The 27,060-nt window shown below is 34.5% G+C and overlaps 1 protein-coding gene across 5 annotated transcripts in view; it reads left to right on the forward strand.

The window, feature by feature from the left end:
• Window positions 1-27,060, forward strand: part of EML5 (EMAP like 5) — a 95,169-nt gene that overhangs the window by 38,903 nt on the left and 29,206 nt on the right. For all 5 annotated transcript variants that reach the window (XM_053945552.1, XM_053945550.1, XM_053945549.1 and 2 more), the window contains exons 10-26: window positions 801-1,013; window positions 1,916-2,083; window positions 3,378-3,484; window positions 3,894-4,012; window positions 9,618-9,804; window positions 11,538-11,643; window positions 12,907-13,000; window positions 14,826-14,926; window positions 16,106-16,308; window positions 17,401-17,512; window positions 18,506-18,633; window positions 20,301-20,442; window positions 22,241-22,393; window positions 23,218-23,349; window positions 24,646-24,734; window positions 25,440-25,616; window positions 26,456-26,657. In XM_053945552.1, coding sequence (XP_053801527.1) covers window positions 801-1,013; window positions 1,916-2,083; window positions 3,378-3,484; window positions 3,894-4,012; window positions 9,618-9,804; window positions 11,538-11,643; window positions 12,907-13,000; window positions 14,826-14,926; window positions 16,106-16,308; window positions 17,401-17,512; window positions 18,506-18,633; window positions 20,301-20,442; window positions 22,241-22,393; window positions 23,218-23,349; window positions 24,646-24,734; window positions 25,440-25,616; window positions 26,456-26,657 — 2,433 coding nt within the window. The remainder of the gene's footprint in view (window positions 1-800; window positions 1,014-1,915; window positions 2,084-3,377; window positions 3,485-3,893; window positions 4,013-9,617; window positions 9,805-11,537; window positions 11,644-12,906; window positions 13,001-14,825; window positions 14,927-16,105; window positions 16,309-17,400; window positions 17,513-18,505; window positions 18,634-20,300; window positions 20,443-22,240; window positions 22,394-23,217; window positions 23,350-24,645; window positions 24,735-25,439; window positions 25,617-26,455; window positions 26,658-27,060) is intronic.

Raw genomic sequence — 27,060 nt, forward strand, 5'->3', positions numbered from 1 at the left:
TCAAAATAATGATCAAATTGTGTAACACTTGAAATTCCACAATGAATCAAGAAGCTTACAGTTGTCTGGCACAAGATCTGCAGGACTTAGTTATGGATATAAACAGTACTGTTTATCATCGTTTACATGGATTAGTGTTTGAAAGGCTGAGAAGTGGATTGTTGTCCTGCTCACCTTCTGCAGGTGTGCATTCAGTCTGACTCACAGCTTTCACCTTTGCCTGCACTGTTCTTGCATTGCTCCAGCCCTTGGCTTCTGGCCTTTCCAGAAGACACAGTATCTATTTAATGGGCCTTTGGTCTGACTCTGTTCCTCAGCTCTTACCTTGTGGTATTGGATCACTACCAATAGAGCTGGTGTGAAATAATGTAACAAGGATCTAAGCACAAAATTGGTGGTTTTAGTAATTTGCAGTGGCCAGATATGAGTTCTTCAGTTCTTGCTCTAAATAATCCAAGTTTCTACAATCATTCAGCAACATAATTTTTTAATGAACTTTATCTTAGAATGATTACATGCATTTTTGATAAAATTTAAAAAATAACACAGTCTCAAGCAGATACCAAGAAATAATAAAAACTATAAAGTACCAAACCTATGATCTTCTGTTAAATAGTCTTGAGAAGTCTTCTTACTGATACTGTTGGTCATAATAGGCAATACAAGATCAGGACCATTTCAGAAGTCAGTTTTTAATTCTGTTGTACTTGGATTTGATTTTTAGAGAATGTTTTATAATGTTGCATTCTTGAAAATTGCATGAGCGAATATTGAGAAATGGCTCTTTATTTTTTGCTTAGGTGGAAAAGAAGTAACAAACAAGGAGGAATTGAAAGGCATTCAGTGGGCATCATGGACCTGTGTTTCTGGCCTTGAAGTTAATGGAATCTGGCCCAAATATTCCGATATAAATGATATAAATTCTGTGGATGCGAATTTTATTGGTCAAGTTATGGTTACAGCTGATGATTATGGAATAGTAAAGCTCTTTCGATACCCATGTCTAAGAAAAGGTAGTGATTTATAAATTCAATTATATGCATGTTCTTAAATTGTGACTATTCAAGAAAAATGTAATAGAAGACTGGAAAATTAAATGGTTTTTAATATCACTTTCTTTTTAAAAAGAGTTTTAAAAAATGAGGGAATACCAGTCTTTAAAAACAACACCCAAACCATTAATTTAAGTACATAAAGTTTGAAGACATTTCCTAAGACCTATCCATGCTATTGTAACCAGCACTAAAATTGAATGATGTCTAGAATGAAGTTCTTCTAACAGCTCTGAGACAATGAAGCCTTTCTGATCTAAAAAGATTACCTATAATGGAGTGCTGTTAGGAACTTCATTTCAGTAACCCATCCAATGACTGTGTTGCAGTTAGGTAGCTTTGAAAACGTTAACTGGGTGTACTACTACTACCAGTTCTACTGCTAAACATGGGAGGAGATGAATTGTTAGAAGTACTTAGCACTGACATTGTACATTGGGAACCCGTGCTACAAGCATGTATAGGGGGATGTTTTCATAGACTTAAATATAAATGATTTAAATAACTGTATTTTTTCAAAGTAGAAGTAATAATTTTACTTTCTAAAAAGTAAAATAAAATTAATACAGTGAAATTTTTAAAATCTCTGGTACACCTTATACAGCATTATCATATGTCTTCTGTTCTTGTGTTTGACTTGATGAAGTTATATTTTGGAACCTAAACTTAAAAATGTATCTTAAACACACATTAAAATTTGTGAAAACTGCAAAAAGATGTTGCTATTGATTAAAATACCAGTAGTAATTAGAATATCTTTATTAAACACTACTTTTTCTATGGGTTCTTTAATATTACATTCTAAGGTCCTTCTGAAACATTTATTTCACTAATATTGAGAGATATTTTTATTCCTGTTCTAGGAGCAAAGTTTAAAAAATATCTTGGTCATTCTGCTCACGTGACAAACGTCAGATGGTCGCACGATCACCAGTGGGTTGTCTCCATTGGGGGCGCCGATCATTCTGTCTTTCAGTGGAAGTTTGTCCCCGACCGCAAGTTGAAGGACACTCTTCATATAGCACCCCAAGGTAAGGAACTAACTGAAAAAAACACAACAGAAGACTAAAAGAGAAGTAAAATTCTTTGGTGACAGTATTGAAATAAATTGTCAGTCTGCTCAATTGCAACAGTTGTTGTTCTTTAAACTTTGAAGGTGCCTGATGCACCTGGTAGAGTTGTTTAATATTTGCCAGTACCCTGTTGTCTTGGTTTGGCATTAGTTGGTCTTTGGTGAAGATGAAAAAAATCTGTGCACTGGCATTTGGCCAATGGTCAAACCATCACACCTGTGTGTTCAGGCTAGCGAGCAGATGAAAAACCTTCACTGCTGTGACTCTTTTACAAAGAAAAAATTTAAAAGTTCAAACATAGATATGAATTTCGGAATACTGTATATATCACCCTTGACTAAATTGACAACTGGATGCTCAGGTGTCACTGGAAAAATACAGTTTTATACTAATTTGTTTAAATTTTTGAAGTATTTAGGTGATAATGTAAGTATTATAACTGATTATTTAATTTTTTTTGAAAGCAGAATATAGATGTTTTTTGTTTGGGAAAAAATGAAGATCATGTTTCCACTAGTGACTAATTAAACAATTATTCTCATGAGTTTCCTAAAATCAAAACAGTTAACTGAGTGCCTCCCTTGGAAATTCCTAAAGGAATTTAGAGAATCCTCTGGGGAAATGAGAATATAGATTTACAATGAAATAGGCTGTTTCACCATTTAATTGCTCAGCTCAGATGAGTATATATCAGTGTGGATCCAGGAAACAGGTAAATACAGATGCAGTGCTGAACTTGTCAGTGACAAATGCAGAAGGAAACAATAACAGGTTCTTAATACATGTCAAACTTTACGTGACTACCCTTTTTCTCTGCAGTCACAAAAAATTTTCCTCTTTCTTGCCATCTATAATTTTTCCCTCCCCCCTAACCTACTTGAAGAATTTCTACTTGCATCAGTGGCTCACTTTAACATAAGTTTCTCTTGGGACCCTTTGTTAATTTTGTGCAAGTCTTAGTTTCTGCTTTATACTGATAATTTAATTATCTTGTTTTTCCTTGCCTCCTAACATTAAAGCTCACGAAACTATTTTAGTTAATGAAAACTAACTCACTCCAGCATACAAAATTATCATATTTATGGCTTATTTCCTATGTAGCAGCAGAATTGTTCCTGTCAATTATTAGCAGTTTATGTTGTAGTCAATATAAGCATTGATTATCAAATCAGGAACTTTAAGCATTTAGTTTAAACTTTCTGGCTTGTAATTTAGGTTGCTTAATTTTTTATTTCTGTTTTCTTGGTGACAGAGAGTCTGGTTGATTCTAATAGTGATGAATCAGATTCAGATCAGTCTGATGTTCCAGAGCTGGACTCTGAAATTGAACAAGAGACACAAATCACCTATCGTCGACAGGTAAAGATTTTAGTTTTAATGGCAGTTGGAAGCTTCCTAGGGTTTAAGTTGGTCATTTATGAAGACTGTTGAAATCTCAGAACTGGGGAGTCGGCACAGGAACTGATCAAAACCTTTAGAATTTTTACCTGATGCATTCAAAAGATCAAGCTTATTAAAATATACTGATTAATTATTACAAGTAAGATATTAATTAATATTAACATTAACAGAGAGAAAAATTATTACATGTAATCCTAGAATGCAATTTAAAACCAAGCTGCACTACATAGTCACCAACTATAGGTATTGGAGGGGTTTTTTCAGTTATGTCTGAATAACATTTTCATGAGTGATAGCAGCAGCTGATTTCTCAGAAACATGTTTTTCTGATGAGTCTTTTAATTTTTAAGTATGCTTTTTCTTAAAGGTTTACAAAGAAGATCTACCTCAACTTAAAGAGCAATGCAAAGAAAAAAGAAAAAGTGCAGCTTCTAAGAGACGTGAGCGAGCCCCAGGGAACAGTATAAGACTACATTTTGTTCATGGGTACGCAAACCAAGATTCTTCAAAATATACAAGCAGACTTTGATTTTGTAGACTGGTGTTTATAATTTAATAATCTGATTAAAGACTTTTATATCTGTTGCTTTATGATTTGCTATTTTAATTTATATCTGTAGAAATAAATTTACACTAAATAAATGAAAAGCTTTGATGCCAGCATACTAATTCTACACATGAATTCTGAAGTGAATTTGAACTCAAGCTTGAGCTGGTACTTATTGCTTGAATACTAGTGACTATATAAAGTATTCAGTAATCTCACCCATACTTCTCAGTATCTGGAAAGCAGTAGTTCTCTTTGATGTATGATTTTGATAGCTAGAACGGAAACTTTGTGTAGTTGAAGATGACTGGGTTCTGGACAAAGGGGTGTTTCTAGCAGTGATTTATTAAAAAAAAAGAAGTATAAACTGTTTGTGCCTAGTCTGAAACAACTTACATGTTCTTTTCTTAATTTAGGAATTAAATGTAATTCTTAATAGGTCTTGTAAGTTTGTTAAAAATGAGTTTATTCTTTTTTTGGTGCTAGTTTGAGTAGCAGAATGACGTTTGGATGCATCCTCAAAATCTTATGATTTTATCTTTAGGATTAGTAGTTTCCCATAATTCTTCATAAATGAAGAATTTTTATCAGCAAAAAGATGTGGTGTTTTAAAGCAAACTGGTACTAGATGTTACTACATTAGAATAATAATCAGAAATATAAATTCTCTTGATATAAAGCAAAACCAAAACCTTTATTCAAGTAAGAAGTTGCAAGTCAAGTTTTCCTTTCAAAGGATACCTCTTTACAGGAATACAGCTTCTTTTCTGATGTAACTAAATGCAGGGAGAAGTTACTGATATTGTCTGTCTTTATAATGGAACTTTAACAATTTTAGTAGGGCTCCACATGGAATGCATAATAAATTAATTGACTAAGTATAGTTAATATTCAAATCAGCAATTTTGTCTGCAGAAGACGTAGTCTGAGTAGTAGCTTTGGAAATAATGACAACTGGGAAGCTTGGTACAGAGTTGGGGTTTTTTATTTCTCTTTTTGGTACTCCCGAATTCTCAGTTGAAGATCTTTATATCTATGTAGAGAATGCATTAAGGTGGGTAGCTGCTGTATGTAGTCTTTAAAAGTTTGTCTAAGAATAAAACCAAATGATCCTGAAGAAGATGTAGGACAAGCAAGGGCCCTGGATCTTTGGTATTATTGTTATTTCCTTCACAACAGAAGTGGAGCTTGACCAGAATATCCAGGAATGACCAGAAGTAGAATGTCCTGTTGTGTTCTGTCTGGTTACCTTATGGGCATCAAGAAAACTAATGAAGAATCCATGCTGAACAACAGATTTTTCTCAATGTCCAGGCTGTTAACTTTAAAGTGACCCACATCCAAGTGAGTAATAGGCATATTCTCTGATTCAGGAAGTCTGCTTTGCTTCATCTTTCCTTAGCTGCAATGGAAATGTCTTGGATGTTCCTTGAAAATATAAGAAGTGGTGCTTTTTTTTTTAATTAGGGGAATCAGAGGCTCTTTCTCTTTTCTTTGTTTTTGAGCTTGTTGGTGTTGTGTTTTGAATTTGTCAACTGCCGTGAAAGACAAACTTGTAAAAAATCTCTTGATAACCTGTAAGAAATCTCTTAAACCTCTGGTTACTTCCTGTTTTGGAAGGGAATAAAATTCAGAGTATGTGAGCCAGCTTCTGACTAACATGGATGAGGAAAGAACTTCTATTAAGAGGTTCAACTGTGTCTTTCTCTAAGAGATCTGATTCAGTCATGATCAGAAACACTTTGTTAAATTGGTGTACAAATTTGGTCTCTTTTTGATTATTCCTGTATCTTAATTCTGCCATGTATTTGGCAGGGTGGTGGTTTAGAAACATGAACTATTCAGAAGAACCTTTTTCTTGGAGTCAATGCTTATTATGCTTTCTTTTGGCTGGAAGGGAATAAGGATGCACATATAATACTCATGCCCTGTATTCTCTCATAGCTATGCTGTTGATTTCACAAGAATGATTTTTTTATATTTTTGAATATGCATAGAATCATATAATTATTTTTCAATATTCAATGTATTTAAGCACAATCTAGTTTGAGTTTCAGGATATTAAATAAACTAACCTTACTGTAAGATGAATTTTGGTAACAGTTTCAAGATGGCATTGGAATGCTCTGTAAGGACAGCCTTATAACATCTTGCATGGATTCCTACAAGTACCTACAAATAGTATCTGAAGGGAATAGCCTATGAGTGGGTCCTCTTGAAAAAACTACTGCTATGCAGAATATTTAAAAAAAAAAAAGTCTCCACCTTTGTACTAAAGATTCAGTCATGTTTGTTTTGACATTTGGTTCTTCTAGAGATTTTGGGGGAGGATTGGACTACATGTAGAAGCTTCCCACATATACTTTGAAGAGTTGCATGCAAATTTTGAAACTCTTACAGCATTAGACAAGATATGGACATTGACTCTTTTCCCAGAGAGGACAGTACTTGTGAAGTTGCCTGTTAGCTGGATATAGATATGTAACTTGCAAATGTGGGTAGGATTCAGCTTCAGGTTACAGAATTCACAGTGATGTGCCCAAAAGGAAGTGGTTTTATGTGTATATTTAAATTTCCATCACAGTCACTGGAGATTCAGTCAGTAGTCAGTGGAGCATAAGGAGTGATTTGGCTCAGGTAAAATGAAATGCTGATGGTTGGCCAGCTAAGCAGCCCTGCAGGGTGAACTGACTCTATTGACTACAACAGTGTTGATTAAAATGTAGGAGTTAATGTATCTAGCAAACATGTGAACACATATGTTTACATGTCTTAATCTCAAATTGAATGCAGTCCCTGCTATTCATGACTTTGGTAATGGCAATTTAATTTCTGCTGCATCTTCTGAGAGTTACTGTCACATTAACTTGGATCAATCCTGGATAATTAACTATGGCAGAATGCATTCTTATTTTTATTGTGCCTTGTTATATATTACCCACTAACTACAATACAGAACTTGCTTTCATTATTATTTAATTTATAGTTGCTAAAAAAGACACCTTGTAAATTTCTTTGGTTTGTTTTCTGCATGTGTATAAATGATTTCTCTTAATGCTTTTTCAGAGATTAGCTAATAATCTCAATTCTAAATTGGTTTAATAAAATGGAGATATAAGTATTTTGGAACAGTGTTGAATATTCTTAGGGAATGATCTTCTACATGGAAATATGCTTCTTTTCATTGCTGTTTAACTTAGGCCCATCACTTTCCCTCTGGTAAAAAGTACCTTTATTGTCAAGAAGTTAGTAAACTGGCCCATGGGAAAGACCAAATGTGTTCAATGTGGTGACAAATACTCTTTATTGGCAGTGCTTGATATTTTGGCAAAATGTGTTGTATTTTAATTGTAAATAATTGATTGTACTAATTTTTATAATAACTAGAGGAAATTAACTAAAATTAACTTCTATCACAAGAAGTTATGAATAATAAGAACAATTTTCCTGCATCCTAGATACATTTTGGATATTTTGAGTAGTCCTGTGATACATGGCATTAATGTACTTAGTTTCACTAGGTTTAATTTAAGGTATATAGGCAATTGTTATGATGAGCTGGGAAAATTCTGAGTTTCTAGGTTGCGTGTAGGAAGACCTGAAACCCTTTTACTTCCTTCACACCTTTTACTTTTATAGGTGACTGCTAAGCTTGCAAGAAATTGCTCAATGTCCAGTATTTCTTTCAGCATGCATATTTTCATAGATGTATAGATGTTGTTTTTTTGTTATTTGTTTGGTTTTTTAGTATTCTCCTTTAGGGTAAATATTTGGCTTTTTTTTTTTTTTTATGACTCTGTGCTTGCAAAGACAATCCAGTATGTTTAGCAGAGCACAATGCAGAGTGAAGCACAAGAAAATGATGTCTGAGCAGCAATAGGTTCTTCTTTGGCACTGGTCCTGCCTTTATAATCACTACCCCTCTCCAAGTGTTGTCATGTACTTAAAATGATGATGTTACATACTGTGATTGGTTATTTTTGTTTCCTTTCTTCCTAGTTACTGTAGGTCGTTGTATATTCTGTTCCTTAAAAACCTAGTGGCTGTACATCTAAGAAGGCTGCAAGCAGACAGCACTCTGGGTTAGGCAGAAATCAGCTTCCAAACATCTGCACATGGCTGCAGGGGAAGGTTGTTAGTGAGGGATGTGGGTGGAGGGAGAGCAAAGCAGGACTGAAGAGCCTGCAGTTGTATTGTGAGTCTAAATTGTTGGTCACTTTGCAAAGAGCAGGGAGCAGATATAGCTGAGCCTCAGATCAAATGTGGGGAGAGAATTCTGCTAGAGACCTTGAAGGGACAGTAACTCAGGAGACACTGAAAAGTTGCTGGACTAAGACCAAATCTGAAGTTAAGAATCTGCCTGTGAATCCCAATCTAAATAGTGAGTTGAAAGGATCCTTATTTGAAAGCTTTGTTTCTGTGCTATCACAATTTTTGGTGGTTTAAGAAGTTCACTTCTCTTTTTTTGTGATCTAATGAGACCCAGCTTTGGACTTCACAGTACGGGAGACAGTACCAAGCCGGGAGGAGAAGCCGGCAGACCCGATGGCTGTGTTGCCATCTGGAGGGACCTGGACAGGTTAGAGAACTGGGCAGGGAGGAATTTCATGATCTTCTAAAAGTTTGAGATGCAAGTTCATGAAATACAATATTCTTCTTCTGGGGAGCAGTGGACCTGAACTATCTGTTGGTCTGTTTAAAAACTTTGTGTGGTGATCTTAGTAATTTTTCTCTAATCACATATAATGGCATAAGTACCATTGTGTATAATGTAGGTGAGCCAACTGAAATACATTATGTTCAGACCTGTTCCAAGTATGTGCTCTGTTGCATAGATCAAGTATTTATGAACATGGATCCATGGTGTTTGGAATATTCTCTAAACTAAAGTTGACCAGCTACCTCACAGATTCATCACTTCCCCAGTGCATATGGTTGTGCTGTGTACATAAGGAAGGATGTATGTAACTTCATGATCTTGGTCACACCTAGGAAGAAATGAGTGTAGTGAGATAGTACATACAGACCTTAGTTGGGAATTGGCCTACTCATGCCAGTTCCTGTATCACTAAGAAAGCAGGCAGGTTTTCCTTCAAAAAAAAGAAACTGTTCTACAAAAAAAAATATGTGTTTGTTTTCTGTTATCAAACTATCATGTTTTGCTGCCTGCTTTTTGAGCAGTAGGAAACTAATTCTTTGGACATTTTCTATTTCACTTAACTGGTTGTTGCATACTCAAATTCTCCATGTGGTCTGAAAAAAGTTACTAGCGATTACTTTCTCTTCTAAAGTAGCTGTGGAAAATAACAATTAAGTGCCACTTTTAAACTAGTGCTTGTAGTACTGATGTCTGAGTAGTAAATTAGATTGCTAAATTGATGTTCCTTTAAGAATGGGAAAGTATATTCAGAATTTTAAAACACCAAAACAGTAATTGGTAAGTAACATGAGTTTTAAATGCACAAATTTCATCAGCATAACTTTATCTCTGTTTCAGTGTATATGTTTATGACTTTGGTGAACAAACCTTTTTTGTTGAATTAGTTACAGAGGTTACGACTGCCGAAGCAATCTCTTTTACACGCAGACGGGTGAAATCGTATACCATGTGGCAGCAGTGGGAGTGGTGTACAACCGGCAGCAGAACACACAGCGCTTCTATCTAGGTCATGATGATGACATCCTTTGCCTTGCTATTCATCCCTTAAAGGACTATGTGGCAACAGGCCAGGTAGGATTCATGTTTATCTGCAATAACAATCTGAAGTTGTTACTACTGAATTCAGAAAGGTTTTGGGGGAAGAGCATCCAGTCTACATTTATTCAGATGAAGGACTGCACTTCTATTGCAGATGGAATCGTGACACAGAAGTGTTTTTTACAGTTATTTGTATTATATTATTTGTATTTGTAAGAGTATATACACTCCATAGTTTTTCTGAACATCGTTTAAAACTAAGAATAGATTAAATTTTTTTATTTGGCATTATGTTGCAGCTTCTTGATAATAGGTGGAGGAAATGTGCAGAAAAAATATATTTTTTTAACATCTGCTTTGTGAAGTTAGCTATAATAGGATTGCATTCATTTACTATTTTGCAGTATGAAGTGAGCAGCAGTTGTTACGGTCTGGCATTCCATTTTAATGCATTCTGTTTTTCATTATCACCTATACACAAACTATGTACTGATTGTGCATACAACAAAGGGATGTATGTTGCTCAAGTTCTTTTTATAATACTAATAATAGTTAATTTTATCTTTTGCCAGACAGTTATTTTAGATAAATAATTTTCACTCATATCTTCAAACAAAGAAGTCTTCTGGTAAATACGTATACACTAGGACTTCAAGGTTTGAGCTGATGTTTCATAGTTTTTATTTATGCTTACAATTTTTATCATTGTTGCTCTTGTTATTGTATAATAAATTGGAAAACATGTGAACTGAATTTTTTAATAGAAATAAACTTTTTTTTTATTATGCTCTCGATTTCTATAAAAATGTTGAGATTAACACAACTCTGTAGGTCAGTTAAGAAATTAGCCCTAAATATAAGAATTGAGTTGATTTAATTTTGGAGTAGTAAAGACTATGGATAAAAATGTCCCTGAATTTACAATAACTTATGCTATCAGGCAGAAAGACTCCATTATGTACTCTTTTATACATACATATGACATATTGTTGTATGCTATGTTACATGAGGCAACTAGGTAATGCAGTAATCATTCCTCATACCTCCCTGGTTTAGATGTTCCTGATAGTTGATGTTCTGAAAAGCTTTACAAATATTTAATGTTAAGTTTGTGACAAAACCAGAACTAGATCCTAGTTTTTCTGAGCCTTAAATGCAAGAGAGTTTTGTTCTGGTTTTGCAACCTTTTTATTTGTGCACTGTGGTGCAAAACCCTTGGAATAGCAAGTAATCTTTTAAGTACTGACTAATAGTGCTTTTGTGCATAGTTGAAAAGAATAAGCTATATTCCCTTTCTTACCAGATTTGTTGCCTACACTAGTGCATTTTTGTGCCACAAGTATCAATGTTTTAGAATCTGCCTTGCAATGACACCAGAGAGCAAAAGTCACCTTGATTTCTGAAACGTGGATAAGCTGACATACTAACAATAAAAATAACCTTTTATTTTTAGACAGGGAATGATTGATGAAAAATTGATGGAATAAATATGCTACAGTGCAATCAATGAAGGGCTTTTTTTCTCCCCCCTCCCCCAGGAGGACTTTAGTTAATTGTGATTAATGTGCCTAAGTCAGCTGGGAAATGGTCTTTGGGAAGCAGCAAAAGGAATAATATTCTGCAAGCCAGACAACAGTAATACTAGGAAAATTCTATCACTGTTATTTTTTTCAAATACTTTTTGAAGTATTCTTAATACTTTTTAAACAACTGTGTAAAATAATTGAGAAATGAAAAAAAATGGCTATGAATATGTATACTTTCAGGTTGGTCGAGATTCCTCAATACACATTTGGGATACAGAAACAATAAAGCCACTCTCAGTATTAAAGGGCTATCACCAGTATGGTGTTTGTGCTGTTGATTTTTCAGGTAATAAGTATTTATTTATTTATTTATTTATTTACACTTTTCCTTTTCTGTGTGAAAATACAAGATAATCAGTTCTGCTGAGAAACTGGGGATTCCTTTACACTGCAAATTTTGTATTAAAAATATTCTCCATTGTTCAATGTCAAATGAGATGCTGTCTTATAATGAACATTCATTAAAAAGACCTCCTTTCGAGTCTTGCACATAGGAAATGCAAGAACAGCTACTGTCCTGTTTAACAGCTGAACTGAGCACTTCAGAATTTCTTTTGGTCATACGAGGCAGGTGCACAGATCTGGAGTGTTGTGTCTGCTTTACAGCTTTGTAAGAAACATTTTTGAGCAAATTGATTGGGTGTGTGATTTTTTCTTTTTTAAATGAAATCCTGAAAACTATGTTGGTAGCACACTGTTACATTCAGGAAGTCCAGTCAGGGAGTTCTGGTCAGAAACACAGGATCTCTCTCCACCTTAAACTAACATAAGACTATCAGTTAAATCCCTTGAGATTTTTACACTCCCTACATTGAATTCCTGTACCATTATTAAATTTCCTCTGCTCCACTAGCTTCTATTCATTCTTTGTTTGGATTTCCTGGACAAGATCTCTGAACTCACAGCAAAGATGTGTGATCACAAAGATTAATGGTTTGTGGTCTTTGATGCTTCTTACTTTTGTTTCTCCTTTTTCAAGATATGAATCTCATTTCTCAAATTCTGGCATGGATATGTAGCAATTCCAAAAATGGATACATGTCAGAAAGTCATTGATCTTGAGTGAGCACAAGCAGCTTGTTTATTGAAGGTTAATGTGGAATATGTGTCAAAATTTTTCCAAGACTTCGTAGTGCTGCTAAGTTTAAGGGCATTTCACAAATTTCATGGTATGGCTTCAGTTCCTTCCTGTTCAGAAATGAATAGAGATTTTCAGAGTGAACATAAAATTTTCACAAGAACAACCTATGATGAATGTTTTTGTGCAACTATGTTAGCAGCTAACTGAACAAGGGATTTAATATGAACAGAGAGCATCTAAGTTCAAATTCAGAGACAGGATAATTTAAAGTGCTGCACTTCATCCAAGTTTGGATGGCATTTGGATGGCAAATGGATGAAAAAACATGCCTCTAAAAACATCATATACTTGTTTACTTGTTTATACATTCTTATAATACTTGTGCAGTTATAATATTTTGAATATGATTTCTTATTATTGCAACATAGTTATCTATCTACTCTCTTAATAATAAATTTATTATTCTAGCGGATGGGAAACGATTGGCTTCTGTTGGAATAGATGATAATCACACTATTGTACTCTGGGATTGGAAGAAAGGAGAAAAGCTTTCAGCAGTGAGGTGGGAATTTTAACTATGTTTTGAAATCTGTACCTAGATTTACTATCAAATGTCAGTAAGAAAAATATATTCATTAAAAAATAAGAGTTCTCTAATAAATTAGCAATTTCTATTACATATGTGATGCAGGCAATAATATTTATGTCATGTTAAAAACTTTCTGTGGAAGAAGTAAATGAAGGTCTGATAGTCAACAAGAACTATTACAGTGACTGCTCAGCTGGTGAAGAAAGATGGCATAGAAGACATTGCTGTGTTCTGAAATATTTTCTTTAAAACTCTATGCACTTGTGTTTGCCCTCTAAGATGGTGATATATGCTATGTTCAGATCTTTTTCATCAAGGGTCACACCTTTCTTGGAATAGTCATTTGCAGTTGTTTTGCAGCGTTCTTTTTTCTTCAGGGTTCTTTCCTTTTCCTGAGTTTTGACCAGCCTAACCTAACTTTGAAGTCAGCTCTGCCTTTGAACAGGAAATTGGTCTAAGTAACATCCAAAGGTTAAATATTTCAGAAGTTTCTTTGTGTCTGCACAGATTATTTAATATATGTTTATTAATTTGTTTGTCATCTACAAGATAGAATCATATTTCTAGTTCTGAGTAATATTATTTAAACATTTGACACTTTTTTTTTTCCTAAGGATCTATTGCTTTAAATAGAGCAGTAGTGTGAGTGGGTTTTGTCCCATTCTGTCTGGATTCAGTGCTTATACTCTAAACATTGTTCTAGGTAGATTTTAAAAAGATTTATTACTCTTTGCAGTACAGTTAAAAAAGTGCCAGCTTCCCTTTGATCCATTATTGTTCTTTAATTTAATTGCCTCTCATTGTGTTTTTAAACACATGTTGAATTTCTTATCCACTAAGGAATGAAAATTCTGAATAGATGTTGTAGATAAAGAAGGGTACTCCCTTCCCAGTTACTTGTCAAAAGCCCAGTTATCTTGGCTTTTCTGAAGACATTTATCTGCCTTTCACATTTTTTTTTCTTTTCTCCCACCCACAAATCAAAGGAATTGATTAGAATTTTTGAGTGCAGCATCTGCACTTTGAAGATGACTGTGAGTTTGGAAAGAACTCTTTCATTTATTCAGCCACTAGTTCATCTAGTGGTCTGAAAGGACAGAAAATGAGAGAATATTACCACTTTTGAACAAGGAGCAAAAATTAGGGATTGGAGGCTCTTCTCCATTTTAAGTAAAGAAAAACAATCTATAGGCATTGCTTTGCATAGATAGCAAGCATAGTCGAAAGCTGTTTTTCAAACTGTAGGACTGAAGCAAAGCATTAATTTTATAGAAGCATAGTAAGAAATTTAAAACCCAAGAGGTTTTAATGTTTTTAGAACCAACTGTAATTTCCATCAAAGATGTAATAGCAGCATAAATTTTTTCTAACAAAAACAGAAAAATCAGCTAAATGGTGAATGACAATGCCAGTTTGTTTTCAAGATAAGCAAACTTAAAATAAGATTTTTGACTTCTTTAGGTGTCATTATGAGCTGTCAAAGATCTAAATGCCATATACCCAAACTTAATGCAAATACATTTTCTTTTGCAATGAAAATGCCTCTTTCTGCCTCTTTGAAGTAACATAATTACTCACCTGCCTTGGAAACTGAAAGGTAATGAAAATAGAACAGGACTCAGTATGTTGTTCTTTAGTTTTCTACTTTCTCGTTATGAACTATTAATAACGATTTGAAAGTAAATGTTAGCAAGCTAGAGGAGGTATACATAAAAATAAAACAAAAACCAGCTCCCAATCCTATTTCAAAATATTAAGAGTTACACTTATATTTAAATTCTTTTGCTTTGCATTTCAGGGGAAGCAAAGATAAGATTTTTGTTGTTAAGATTAATCCTTACATGCCTGATAAATTGATTACAGTTGGAATTAAACACATGAAATTCTGGCGGAGAGCAGGTAAGAACACTTTTCAGAATTAGAGCACATTCTGTTGCTGACAGTGTAACTATTGCATCTCTGACTGTATACTTTGTGCATGAAAGGCAAATGTTTTCTTTGTCTATCTTAGTTAGTGTTGCCCTAACAGTAATAATGTTAATTGGTATTATGGCAGTAGTGGAAATTCTTTTTAAGATCAATCTGCCATGGAGCTAGAGCTACATAAGAAGAAAAGACCTTGCATTTTCTACTGTCTCTTTTTATATCTAGTAATAATATTAAAATTTTACAGTGCTGCTCTAAAATCATAGAACAGTTTTTGGAAGAAGAACCTTTACAGCACATATGCTGTAAAAAGGCATAAATAATATTAAGGTATAAATAATATCGAAGTTATAAAAAATTCACATACAAAATTCAGACAAAGTACTTGAAGAGGACACATCTGCCAGTTGAGAGCTCTTTGTCTAGATACCTCTACTGATCTTGAGAATTAAAAACCAAGTTTAATTCTGCTTGAGAAATTTTGAACAGTGAAAAACCCATTTCCTGATACTCGTGTGAATGTGATTGTTTCACACCTCAATTCATATATAAAAACACATGTGCTACAGAAGCTTATCTGCTAAGAATGTTCTAATAATTCATGCAAAATTTATGTACTTGAACTCACATGAATCCTGATAAAGATTAATTGTGTAGAGAAAACTGTGTTATGAAAAAAATTACACTGTTTTTCTCAGTTCTAGCTCCAACAGAAATTAACCAAGATGGCCTGAGAGCAAGGTGTTGATGTCTATGTAAATTATTAATTTTCACAATTGAGCTTGCTATCTACAGAAAGAACAAAGTGTCTTAGAATATTTACTAAAAGAGCTACTACAAATTCTTTAGAAAGAAATCTTAACTGTGATAAAAGCTTGGAGATGATGATTTTGAAGAAAAAACCATAGTAATTTAAGAGTAAGGTTGGGTCTTTTGGGTTTAGTTGTTTGTTTGTTTTTGTTTTTGTTTGGTTTTAGTTTTTATTGTAGTGAACGTTGACAAATAATAAATTTATTTTGTGAGATCTCTTCTGAAACTCATTTTTTTGGGGAGCATGGGTGGACTAAAAGAAAAGGACTTGTTGCTTTGGGTATAGTTCTTGTACTATAGTTCCAAGCAGATGTCTAATGACTTGTTTTTGGTCTGAACCAGGAGGAGGACTAATTGGGAGAAAGGGCTGCATAGGTGCATTGGGAAGAACTGACACAATGATGTGTGCAGTATATGGCTGGACAGAAGAGATGGCGTTCTCTGGAACCTCCACGGGGGATGTGTGTATTTGGAGAGATGTGTTTCTCATAAAAACTGTCAAAGCACATGATGGTCCTGTGTTCAGCATGCACGCATTGGAAAAAGTAAATAAACTGCTCATTGCTTATTTATGTCTGGACAAAAAAGTCTATGATAAAGCCATACCTTTCCCAGACTCAGGAATCCATGTCCTTATCTTCATTACAGAAAAGCCTTGAATGGTCCAAATTCAAAACGGTGTTTTATGCATTAGTGCAAAATAGTGTTTATGCAGTCTCTTATTCTTGTTATGTAGCATGCTGTTTCTCAAACCCTTCTGGTCAGTGACATCTAATTCAGTAACTTTCATAACCTCTTACTAAAGAAATAGCAGTAACTGATTTAAGCATCAGTGTGTTCAATGGAATATGTGAGCTTGTAAGAGAGGAAGATCATACTTGTACTATTTTGTAGTGTAATTACTGTCTACCAATAGATAAAATTCAATCTGTAGATCATTAAGTACTTTCTCCAGATTCTTGACTTCCTTTTAGCCCAGGAAAGCCTTTAAGCATGTGCTTAAATATGGATGAGTGTTCCAGTTAGATTATTTTTGTCTTTAATGTTATGTATATGTTGGTGTTTTGCTGTGTTAGACTCCACCTTCCAATATTTGCCTTTCAGAGAAGCAGCATTGGACAACATGTGTTATTCATACTACAAGAACTGAGTGCTCTGAAGGAAAGAACTAATGATTTCAGTATTAACCACACCTCCTGCTTCTTTAAATACCTATTTAAATTTTTAAAGACAGAATGGCACAAATGTGCATATATTTGAAAAATATAAGCACTAATCAAATTTTTGCAATACTAAGTCTTGTTTTGAGTAATGAGAAGAAATGCCAAAGGGATATGGAGGCTAAGTATCAAGGAAATCCCTATAATATGTTGGTTCTTATTTTTCTAGAATGGTAGAAGCATACAGGCTAGAACTAAATCCAGCCCCTGTACATGCACTGTACAGAACTATGCTGCCTTCATCAGGAGGAGAAATCACTCATTTTGTTGCTCCTGTTCTTTTCATCTCTAACATCTGTAGCTCTGTGCATTACAGTGTTGTATATAGTCCATTTTCAGTATTGGCAGAAATCACTGAAAAATTAAGGAAAGATAGTAATCAAATATAACTAGTGATTTTTATTTCTTTTCCCCCAGGGATTTGTCACTGGAGGAAAGGATGGGGTAGTAGCTCTCTGGGACGATACCTTTGAACGTTGTCTCAAAACCTATGCCATCAAAAGGGCTGCTCTGGCTCCTGGATCCAAAGGTAACACAGATTTTATCCTATGTTTTGTTCTATTTTTGAAGTACTTACTTTAGAAATCTTTGTGAAACTGCTTTCCACAGTAAGAGGGAATCCACATTTGACATAATAAATACGAAAATAATTTTTTTAAGCTTTATTGGTTCTAAATAACTAATTTTTCTGTTGGGACTGGAGTTGTGTGTTGTAGGGTCTGTTTGCACATTTGGTGGATGCAGGTCATAATATTTAGTTTACTACTAGCCTAAATTAATTGATCCAGCTTAAGTTTCTTATCATCCAGGTGTTTTCTTGCTGTGTTTTGTTTTTATTAAAGTGTCAAGCAAAAATCCTCTTATATTTCTTATCATGGAGTATCTTGCCTGATCTTTTTTATTTCAGAGAAAGGAATGAATTCAGAATTGTGGTTAGTTTTGTAGTAGTAGTATTAGTAGTTAATTGATTAGTAGTCAATAAATTAATAGTTAATTTTCTGTAAATGCATATATCTTTTGAAATAATTAAAGAACATTTTCATTCCCTATTTTTCCCGTTTCTACCACTTATTCTTGATCTTAATGCTAATTTACAGTTCCCTGTATTTTCATTCTAGATAGTTTTTTCTCTTCCATCCCCTTCCCTTAAAATTATGTTTGCTATGTTGTAAAGTACATGATTTGATTTTCAAATATGATGAATATAAATACTTATTAATGAAAACATTGTACTCCAGAGTCTTATGGCTTGTTAACAAAAAGCTAGAATTGGAGGTACCATAATTGGTAGCAATATAGTGTTCTAGTTGATAACTAACATGCACAGAGTCAGGCCTATTTAACTTCTTTGATGTATTGCTAAATCCTCACAAATGAATCCAGACATGTTGGTTCATGCAGGAATGTTTTCTACAGTAAGAGAGTAGATTTTTCCACAGTGAGAATGTGATGTGCATAAGTGTGAAAAATCCTCTTTAAGGCGTAATTGAGAATTGTATCTTCTAACATTTTAATGTTCTAGGTCTCCTCTTAGAAGATAATCCTTCTATACGTGCCATATCATTAGGACATGGTCATATTCTAGTGGGCACAAAGAATGGTGAAATATTGGAGGTGGATAAAAGTGGACCAATAACTCTGCTGGTTCAGGTGTGTTTTAAGTAGCAGTCAAATATGTCATACCACTAACATGATTTTATTTCTCAAGTGAAGACTTGTGCAATAAGAAGCACTTTAACTACTAATGAAGTTAGTGATTTACTATCACTTTTAGTTAGACTAAACCATTATGACTCCTTAATGAGCAATATAGGACATAGAATTTCATTACTAGTTTGTTCAATGAGTTCATCCATCCAAAGAGACCAAAATCATAGATGTGCTTTGAAAAAAATAAGAAAAGTGTGTGAAATAGTGGATCTTCCTCCAAATTACTTATTAACTTCTCTTGAGTACTAATTACTCTTATTTTTAAAAGTTGTCTCCTTGTCATTTGTTTTGAGATTTTACTTGTAATTATGTAAAAAATTTTGCAATACCAAACAACTGCATTGTTTAAGCTTGACTACTAAACAGATTTTTACATTGCATCAACATAGTATTTTCTTTCATAGTTAAGTAGAAATCTCTGGACTCTGTCCTCTCTGAGTAGCCAGTGCAATACATAAAGAACTATGTCTGTTAAAAGAAAATATTAGAACCTAAGGTAAAGAAAAACCTAGTTCACAGAACAGTTTGGGTTGGAAGGGACCTTTAAAGGTCATCTTGTCCAAACCCCCTGCAGTAAGCAAGGGCATCTTCAAACAGATCAGATTGTTCAGAGCCCCATGCAATCTGACCTTGGATGTTTCTGGGGATGGGCCATCTGCAACATCTCTGGGCAAGCTCTCCCAGTTTTACTGCCCTTGTCATAAAAAATTTCTTTCTTCTATCTAGTCTGAATCTACTCTCTTCTACTTTAAACCCATTACCCATTGTCCTGTCACTACAAGCCCTACTAAAAAGTGTCCCTGTATTTCTCATAAGCCCCCTTTAAGAGGCTGCAACAAGACCTCCCTGAAGCCTTCTCTTCTCTGGACTGAGTACCCCGTCCTCTCTCAGCCTGGAGAGGTGCTCCAGCCCTTTGACCCTTTCTGTGGCTCTCTTCTGGACCCATTCCAACAGGTCTATGTTCTCTTGTGCTGAGGACTCCAGAGAGATGCACAGTACTGGAGTCTGACCAGAGTGGAATAGAGGGACAGAATCACCTCCCTTGACCTGCTGGTCATGTTTCTTTTGATGCAGCCCAGGATCTACTTTGCCTTCTGGGTTGCAAGTGCACAGTGCCAGCTCGTGTCCAGTTTGTTGTCCACCAAAACCTCAAAGTTCTCATCAGGGCTGCTCTAAGTCCATTCTCTGCCCAGCCTGTGTTTGTGCTTGGGCTTGCCCTGACCCACGTGCAGGACCTTGCCCTTGGCCTTGTTGAGCTTCATTGCTTGGATCCACCTGCCAGGCCTGCTGGGCCCCTCTGCATGGGCTGCCCTCCCTCCAGCGTGTTGTGCCATCTGCAAACCTGCTGAGGGTGCACTCAGTCCCACTGGCCATGCCACTGACATACATGTGTGTGAGGATTATTTTGCAGAAGCTTTCTGTAGAACAAATTACTATAATTTTGCACAAGTAGCAGAGTGGATTTTTTTCAGGAATTCTGTGGTTTTATTCAGATATTTATTATCCTCTAAATAATGCATATTCTTTTTTTTTTTTTTAGTGTAAATGTATCATTTCATATTTCAGTTTAAAATAAAAAGAAATCTGATTTGTTGTGTTTTTTTCAGGGTCACATGGAGGGGGAAGTTTGGGGTCTAGCTACTCATCCTCATTTACCTATTTGTGCCACTGTAAGTGATGACAAAACCTTAAGAATATGGGATTTATCTCCTAGCCATTGTATGTTAGCTGTTCGCAAATTGAAAAAGGGTAAGATGCTTAGTATGAAAAATATTTACTGATGAAATTGACATTTACAAGCATTATGAATCTTTTGAAAGCAGGAATTGAAAGCAGAATAAATTCCTTTCTTTGCTCAAATTATTTTATTAATGCTATGTTCACGAGTTATGTAGCCCTTAAGCTAATGAATCTGCACAAAAAATTCTGTGTAGTGCTGTTCTGAAGATTATTTGCACTTGTAACTTATTTAAGTCAGTGAATTAACAATAAAAGTTGAGTCAATTACATAAATGCTATGTTGCTTATAATATTGCAAGGCTTTTTTGAGACTTTGAATCTAGAAATTTTTTGGAAGAAATCTTAGAAGAAATGTAATTTTCTTTGTGAATGTTTGAAGGATCTAGAATGTCAAGAAAAGAGAAATCATAAAATTTTTACTTGTTGTTTAGGATATAAATAAATTCTATTTTGACAGATGGAAAATCTGTTTTAAGTGACATCATATAAGGTGATTTTTTTCAGGATTAGGTGAAACTGGCCCTGACAAGCTTCTAATTCTATGTATGCTTTGCTAGATAAAGGAATACAGTAGGCTTTATCTGTTTGGCATTCAGCAATGCAGTTTGATTCAAACATAAGGGGAAGCTTAATTGAAGATTTAGATTGACAAAATAAATGTAGAAGAGATACAAGCTCACATAAGCAGAGATTCTAGTTGGTGAACTCTGCTCAAGTCTTAAAGCTGATATTAATATATTTAAGTGTACTTTTGGCAAAAAGTGCTTATATTTTTCAAATATATGCACATTTGTGACATTCTGTCTTTAAAAAATTTAAATTTTTTGCTGATGAGACACATTTTGAGATGCTTTGGCAATCTTAAAAAGTTCCTGTGTACTGTACAGAAAAAGATGTATGCTTCTGCAGACTGAGTAATGGAATTGAAATAATACTTGTTAATGATAAAAGGCAGATTCAGTGACTGTAAGAAAAATGCCTGTGTAGGTCAGGAGTAACTTAAAGAGCAGAAGGCTCAGGATGTTGTTGAATGCAGGATGACAATTACATGTGATAGTGAGGTATTTTCCCCAAGACATAGTGCAGTATTCATAGAAATTACAACACAAAAATCAGGGTATTTTTGGTGTACATTTCTCATCTGTGTTCAGCTGAGTATAATTAAACTAAAAGTTGAGAATGAAGAAAGGAACTACAGGATAATAAATGCAAAGCCTTGTGGTGAAGCCATCTAAGTAAAGGATTTCTGTCTCCAGGTTAATCAGAGGAACAAATAGTAGGGGAAAATATGTATGCTAACAGAAAATTCTGACATGAAAATAAATCTATAAAAGTTGACCATACATAAATTTAAATTGGAAATTAAACTGTTTTTCAAACAACCCTGGCATGTTTATTGGAGGGATTCTATGACTTAGTGAGTTATTGTTTGTGATAGCAAATGACTGAATTCTGTGAATCCAGAGGGTCTTTTCCAGCTGTGTTCTCCTTATCAGAGCAAATGGTAACAAACAGGCAACACCAGATACAAGGAAGGAGATCAAGTTAGAAATATAGAGACAATAGTGATTAATCTGTATTACTAATGTAGAACAAATATCAATTAATATGCAAATTCCAAGATTCTGGGCTTGTGTACCTGTTTGTATGCTGTCACAACTTGGAAATTATTTTGGCAGCATCTGGAAAACTTCCTTGGAAGTTTTCTAGGATAAGAATAGCTTTCCTGTGCTAATGGAAAAATAGATCTGAAAGAAGGATAATGCACTGTAAATGTATCTGAATGCAATTTCTTTATTTCTCATAGGAGGCAGATGTTGCTGCTTTTCTCCTGATGGAAAAGCATTAGCTGTTGGTCTCAATGATGGAAGTTTTTTGATAGTTAATGCAGATACCCTGGAGGATTTGGTCTCTTTCCAGCACAGGAAAGATGTTATTTCAGAAATCAGATTTTCTCCTGGTGAGTGATTTCTTTTTTTAAATGAAAATTCTAATACCAAGGTTGTTCAAGTAAGACTTATCACATTTAAGAGATAAAAGTAGTGAAGATTTGTAGTAGTTTTAGATGTAAAAAATAGGTCAGTAAATCTAATACTAACATTTTGAAAGACCATGGTGTGACATCCTGTGTTGCTTACTTAAGGATGAGATTATTGGAATATGTTTGCCTATAGTAACCTCCTGAATACAACAGCCAGTTTGAAATTGTGAATATCCAGCAGCTCCCTAGGGTTGCACTTTATGACCTGCATAAGTTTGGCACATCACTGATGTTGCTCTTATCTAATAAGAATACTTGAAACTGATGTGTCAGAAACTCCTGGCAACTTTTTTTTCTTTTTCTTATTTTTCCCCTCTTAGTACTCTAAGTGAGGCTAGGTTTTTTTCCAACATTATAGCTCATATTTTAGGAACTCAAAATGCATAGCCTACTTTAGTTAAAATACTCATCTGTTGGAGAAATTTGATGCAAATTACTGATACCAATTCCGATACAACATTACTTTCTGGTTCCCTAAGCCTTATCATTCTCTGAATACCATAAATGCTTAAAATTTCAGCAAATGGTTTTTATTGTTTGAAAATGCAATGATACCATAGTTTTCTGTTTAATGCTGATTATGTGAAATGAAAATCAGTTTGTCAGAGAATATGTATAAATTAGCAAGCTGATGTCAAAAACTTCCAAGTTGCATATGGTTAAATTCAGAATTTACTTGTGTTTAATATGAAGAGCACTAAAATTTTTTGAAAATATTTTGTGTTTGTACTGATGTGTTTTAGGGGCTGGAAAGTACTTAGCTGTGGCATCCTGTGACAACTTTGTAGATATTTACAATGTAATGAGCAGTAAAAGAGTGGGAATCTGCAAGGGAGCCTCCAGCTATATCACACACATGGACTGGGACATAAGAGGTAAGCAGAATTCACTGTAAAAATGTACTGGAAGACTGTTTTCATTATAGACTAACAAAGTACATGTATAGTATGGATTTGTGGTATCACTGACAGATTTGATTCTTCAGCTTATGAATATGCTCTCACAGCATCTGAATAAATATTAAACTCATGATTTTTACTGCCACATACTTATTTAGAAGTTGTGCAATTTGAAGTAAAATGGTTTGTCTCTATAGATGGGTTTGTTTGGATTTTTAAAAAATCCTTCCTGTTTTATCATTTGACTTCACAAGGGCAGTTAGTGATAGAACAAGGGAGAAGGGTCTTAAGCTGAAGGAGGGTATGTTTAGATTAGATATTAGGAAGAAATTTTTTCTGTAAGTATGGTGAGGCACTGGAAATGGCTGCTCAGAGAGGTTGTGGATGCCCCATCCCTGAAAGTGGTCAAGGCCAGGCTGGATGAGACTCTGAGCAACCTGGTCTAGTGGCAGGGGATTGGACCTAGATGGTCTCTAAGGTCCCTTCCAACCCCAAACATTCCATGATTCTATGTTTCTACTCCTTTAATAATATACTGGGTAATGTGTAAATCAGTTACAAATCTGTAACTCAGGAATATGTATCTTTGTTGTCACACATAGCAGAAAGACTGGATTTCCTGTGTTCCAGGGTATTAATATGTGATCAAAATACTAAATTTAGTCCTGTTTCATTAAAAAGCAAGGCTGTGCAATTGTGCAATATATTTGTTCATGTTCGTATTCCTCTACATAGTAACTTCTGAAACAGTCTGATTTATTTTGAAAGAGTGTTTTAAGTTAGCTTCTTTGAGGATTTTGAAAGAGGACAGAAACTGGTGAGAATTTCCCTCAGAAATTAAGTAGTATAAAGGTGTAAAGAAGTCACCTGCTTGGGATCAGCTGGTGGCCAGGCAGCATCTGTGCTTCTCCATCCCAAAAGCACATGCATCAACAGCCAGTAATCATAAACAAGCTTTGAATTGCCAGTACATTATCCAGTACATGTTGTCTACCATCTGATGGACAGCCATAATAAGGAGAGAAAAGTGATGCATTAGTACAGTTTTCAAAGAGAGGAGAAAGGGTTGTGAATTTAAGGGCTCAAAGGACTTAGATCTCTTTAGAAAACCATACTTCCAGATCCATTATATAGGTATGCAGTTTTTTCCAATAGGAAAAAAATTGATGCAATGCTGTTAGCAATAAAAAATTCAAACTAACCTTGCTTTTTTGCTTCTGTAAAATGTATCTTCTATGTTAACATACAATATCTATGTCATATGTTTTATAGGAAAACTTTTGCAAGTCAACACTGGTGCTAAAGAGCAGTTGTTTTTTGAAGCCCCTCGAGGGAAAAAACAGACTATTCCGAGTTTGGAGGTGAGGAACTATGCTGCCTTCTTAACTTACTTGCAAATTAGAATTATGACGCAGCCATCTAGACTACATAAGAGGGAATGATGTATACACCTGTAATTTTAAACTTTTAAAATAATAAAATATGTAGGGGATTTCACATTTTTCTCTTCAATTAAGAAACAGGCATTTGGCTGATTTAGTCATGAAAATCTCACTAGTCTTCTGTGTATCTCTTCTGGTACCTAAACACCTTTGAAAACCTATTGCAGATTACTTAACCTTGCTGTGGAAAACCTCATGTTTGTCTTTATATAACAACGTTTACATAATACATATGGGCAAGAGCAGTATATTGTAGTTTTTTTTTTTCTCAAATATAGAGCATTGTCATAGGGCAGAGAGCAAAAATGGGTAATTTCCAAATTATATTTTCCATTGTATTTAAAGGCAATGTTGGAAAACATAATTTGTTTTCTTTAGCCTGAAACAGCAGCTAAGGTAAAAATTTTCAAAATACTTCTTTAAGTTTTGGAATTGAAATTTCATAGAGGTAAAATTACAGGTCTCAAATGGAATTTTGAATGGTAAAAAAATAAGTGATTAATATATTAAAATACTATCTTTTAGATGTGATGTATCTTTCAGTGCAAGGACTTTTTGTTGAAATCGGATATGGAAGAAAAATGCCTAAGAACTATTCTCTGTCTCAAATGTGTTGTTTTGTAGGTAGAAAAGATTGGCTGGGCATCATGGACAAGTGTTTTGGGCTCTTGCTGTGAAGGGATCTGGCCAATAATTGGTGAAGTCACAGATGTAACTGCTTCATGCCTCACGAGTGATAGTAAAGTATTAGCCACAGGAGATGATTTTGGATTTGTGAAACTGTTTCGATACCCTGCTAAAGTAAGTAATTTTCAGCTGTTTATGGAAAGTATTTATTTATAAATCTGCCTTTTCAAAACTCTGAAAATTCATCACTCAGAAGAAAAGAATGCTTTTATATTTTTCTCATTTTGATCAAAGAAAGCATTCAGTATTACATTGCAGTTTGCAATGCATTAAACTTCCAGTGAGTAAGAATGATCATTCCAGGTGAGACTGTAGAGCCATCTCATGCAGTGTCCTGCTGCTGACTGTGGCAAATGAATAGGAAAAACTTTAAGAATGAGGATGCTTTGGAAGGCAATGAGCATGTCTTTTTCACCTACATTGCATTCATGATTTTAAGGACCTTCATTCTGTCCAATATTAGTATTTTTTTTTCCTAAGATGAAGACCTTTAATAGTGTTTAATCACACATCATAGAAAAGCCATTCCAGAAGCACATTGTATTTTTACTGCTCTTCAAGTACCTCTAGTTTTCCGGTATGTTTCCTGGTAAACGTGAAATGTTGCCATGCTAAGGATGGTAACAGTGCACAAGTACTGACTCAAAATATTCTATGGGAATTTTATTCCAGCTCATATTATTGTCTCTCTTATAAAAAGTGATACAGTGTTTATTGCTGGAATGTGTTTATAAACTAACTCTTTTATGGTTGATATGAAGATAGGGTTAACATTTCATGAAGTTGCTATAGGAGGGGCACTTGGCAAATCATGTGTTACAATCATATGAAACACAAAATAGCTGGAGCATGAACTGTAAAGAAGTTAAGATGATGTCATTGTGCTGGCAACATATGTCAGTTTTGTCTAGCAGACTGGGTAAATTTCATCTTTGCCTTCTTTTTCCCCTTAGGGAAAGTTTGGAAAATTTAAGAGGTATGTTGCTCACAGCACCCATGTGACAAATGTCCGTTGGACCTACGATGACAGTTTGTTGGTCACTGTTGGAGGAGCAGACACTTCCTTAATGCTGTGGACTTATGAGATGGAAGGACATCGGGATAGCAGGCAGTGTGACAGTGAAGAGTCTGATCTAGATTCTGAAGAAGATGGAGGTCAGTAGTAATTTATACAACTAGCTGGATTATGCTATTTCAAGAAGATTTTATTAATGGAAAACTGAAAATGTAGAAATAATTTATATATTGTTTCTATCTTAAGTAGCAAATACTCTTCAAAAATGTTAAATAAAATTTGGTTTTGGGGAAAGGACTGATAAACTGCTGTGAAGAAAATGATAATGAAGTGTTTGAGTTACTGCTTTGAGTCAGAGTACATAAAGAGACATTTGATATCTTCTAAATGAAAAATATTAAGTATCAATTATACATAGCTACCCAAAATCTATGTTTAAAATAGAATCATCACTGTTGGAATTTGGTCACTAATTCTTAAGAAATTATATTGAAATCTGTATAATGTGAGACCATAGTTATCTCGATGTTATAGCATCTGCTT

The sequence above is a fragment of the Vidua chalybeata genome, chromosome 6, assembly GCF_026979565.1.
Source record: "Vidua chalybeata isolate OUT-0048 chromosome 6, bVidCha1 merged haplotype, whole genome shotgun sequence".
Taxonomy (NCBI): Eukaryota; Metazoa; Chordata; class Aves; order Passeriformes; family Viduidae; genus Vidua; species Vidua chalybeata.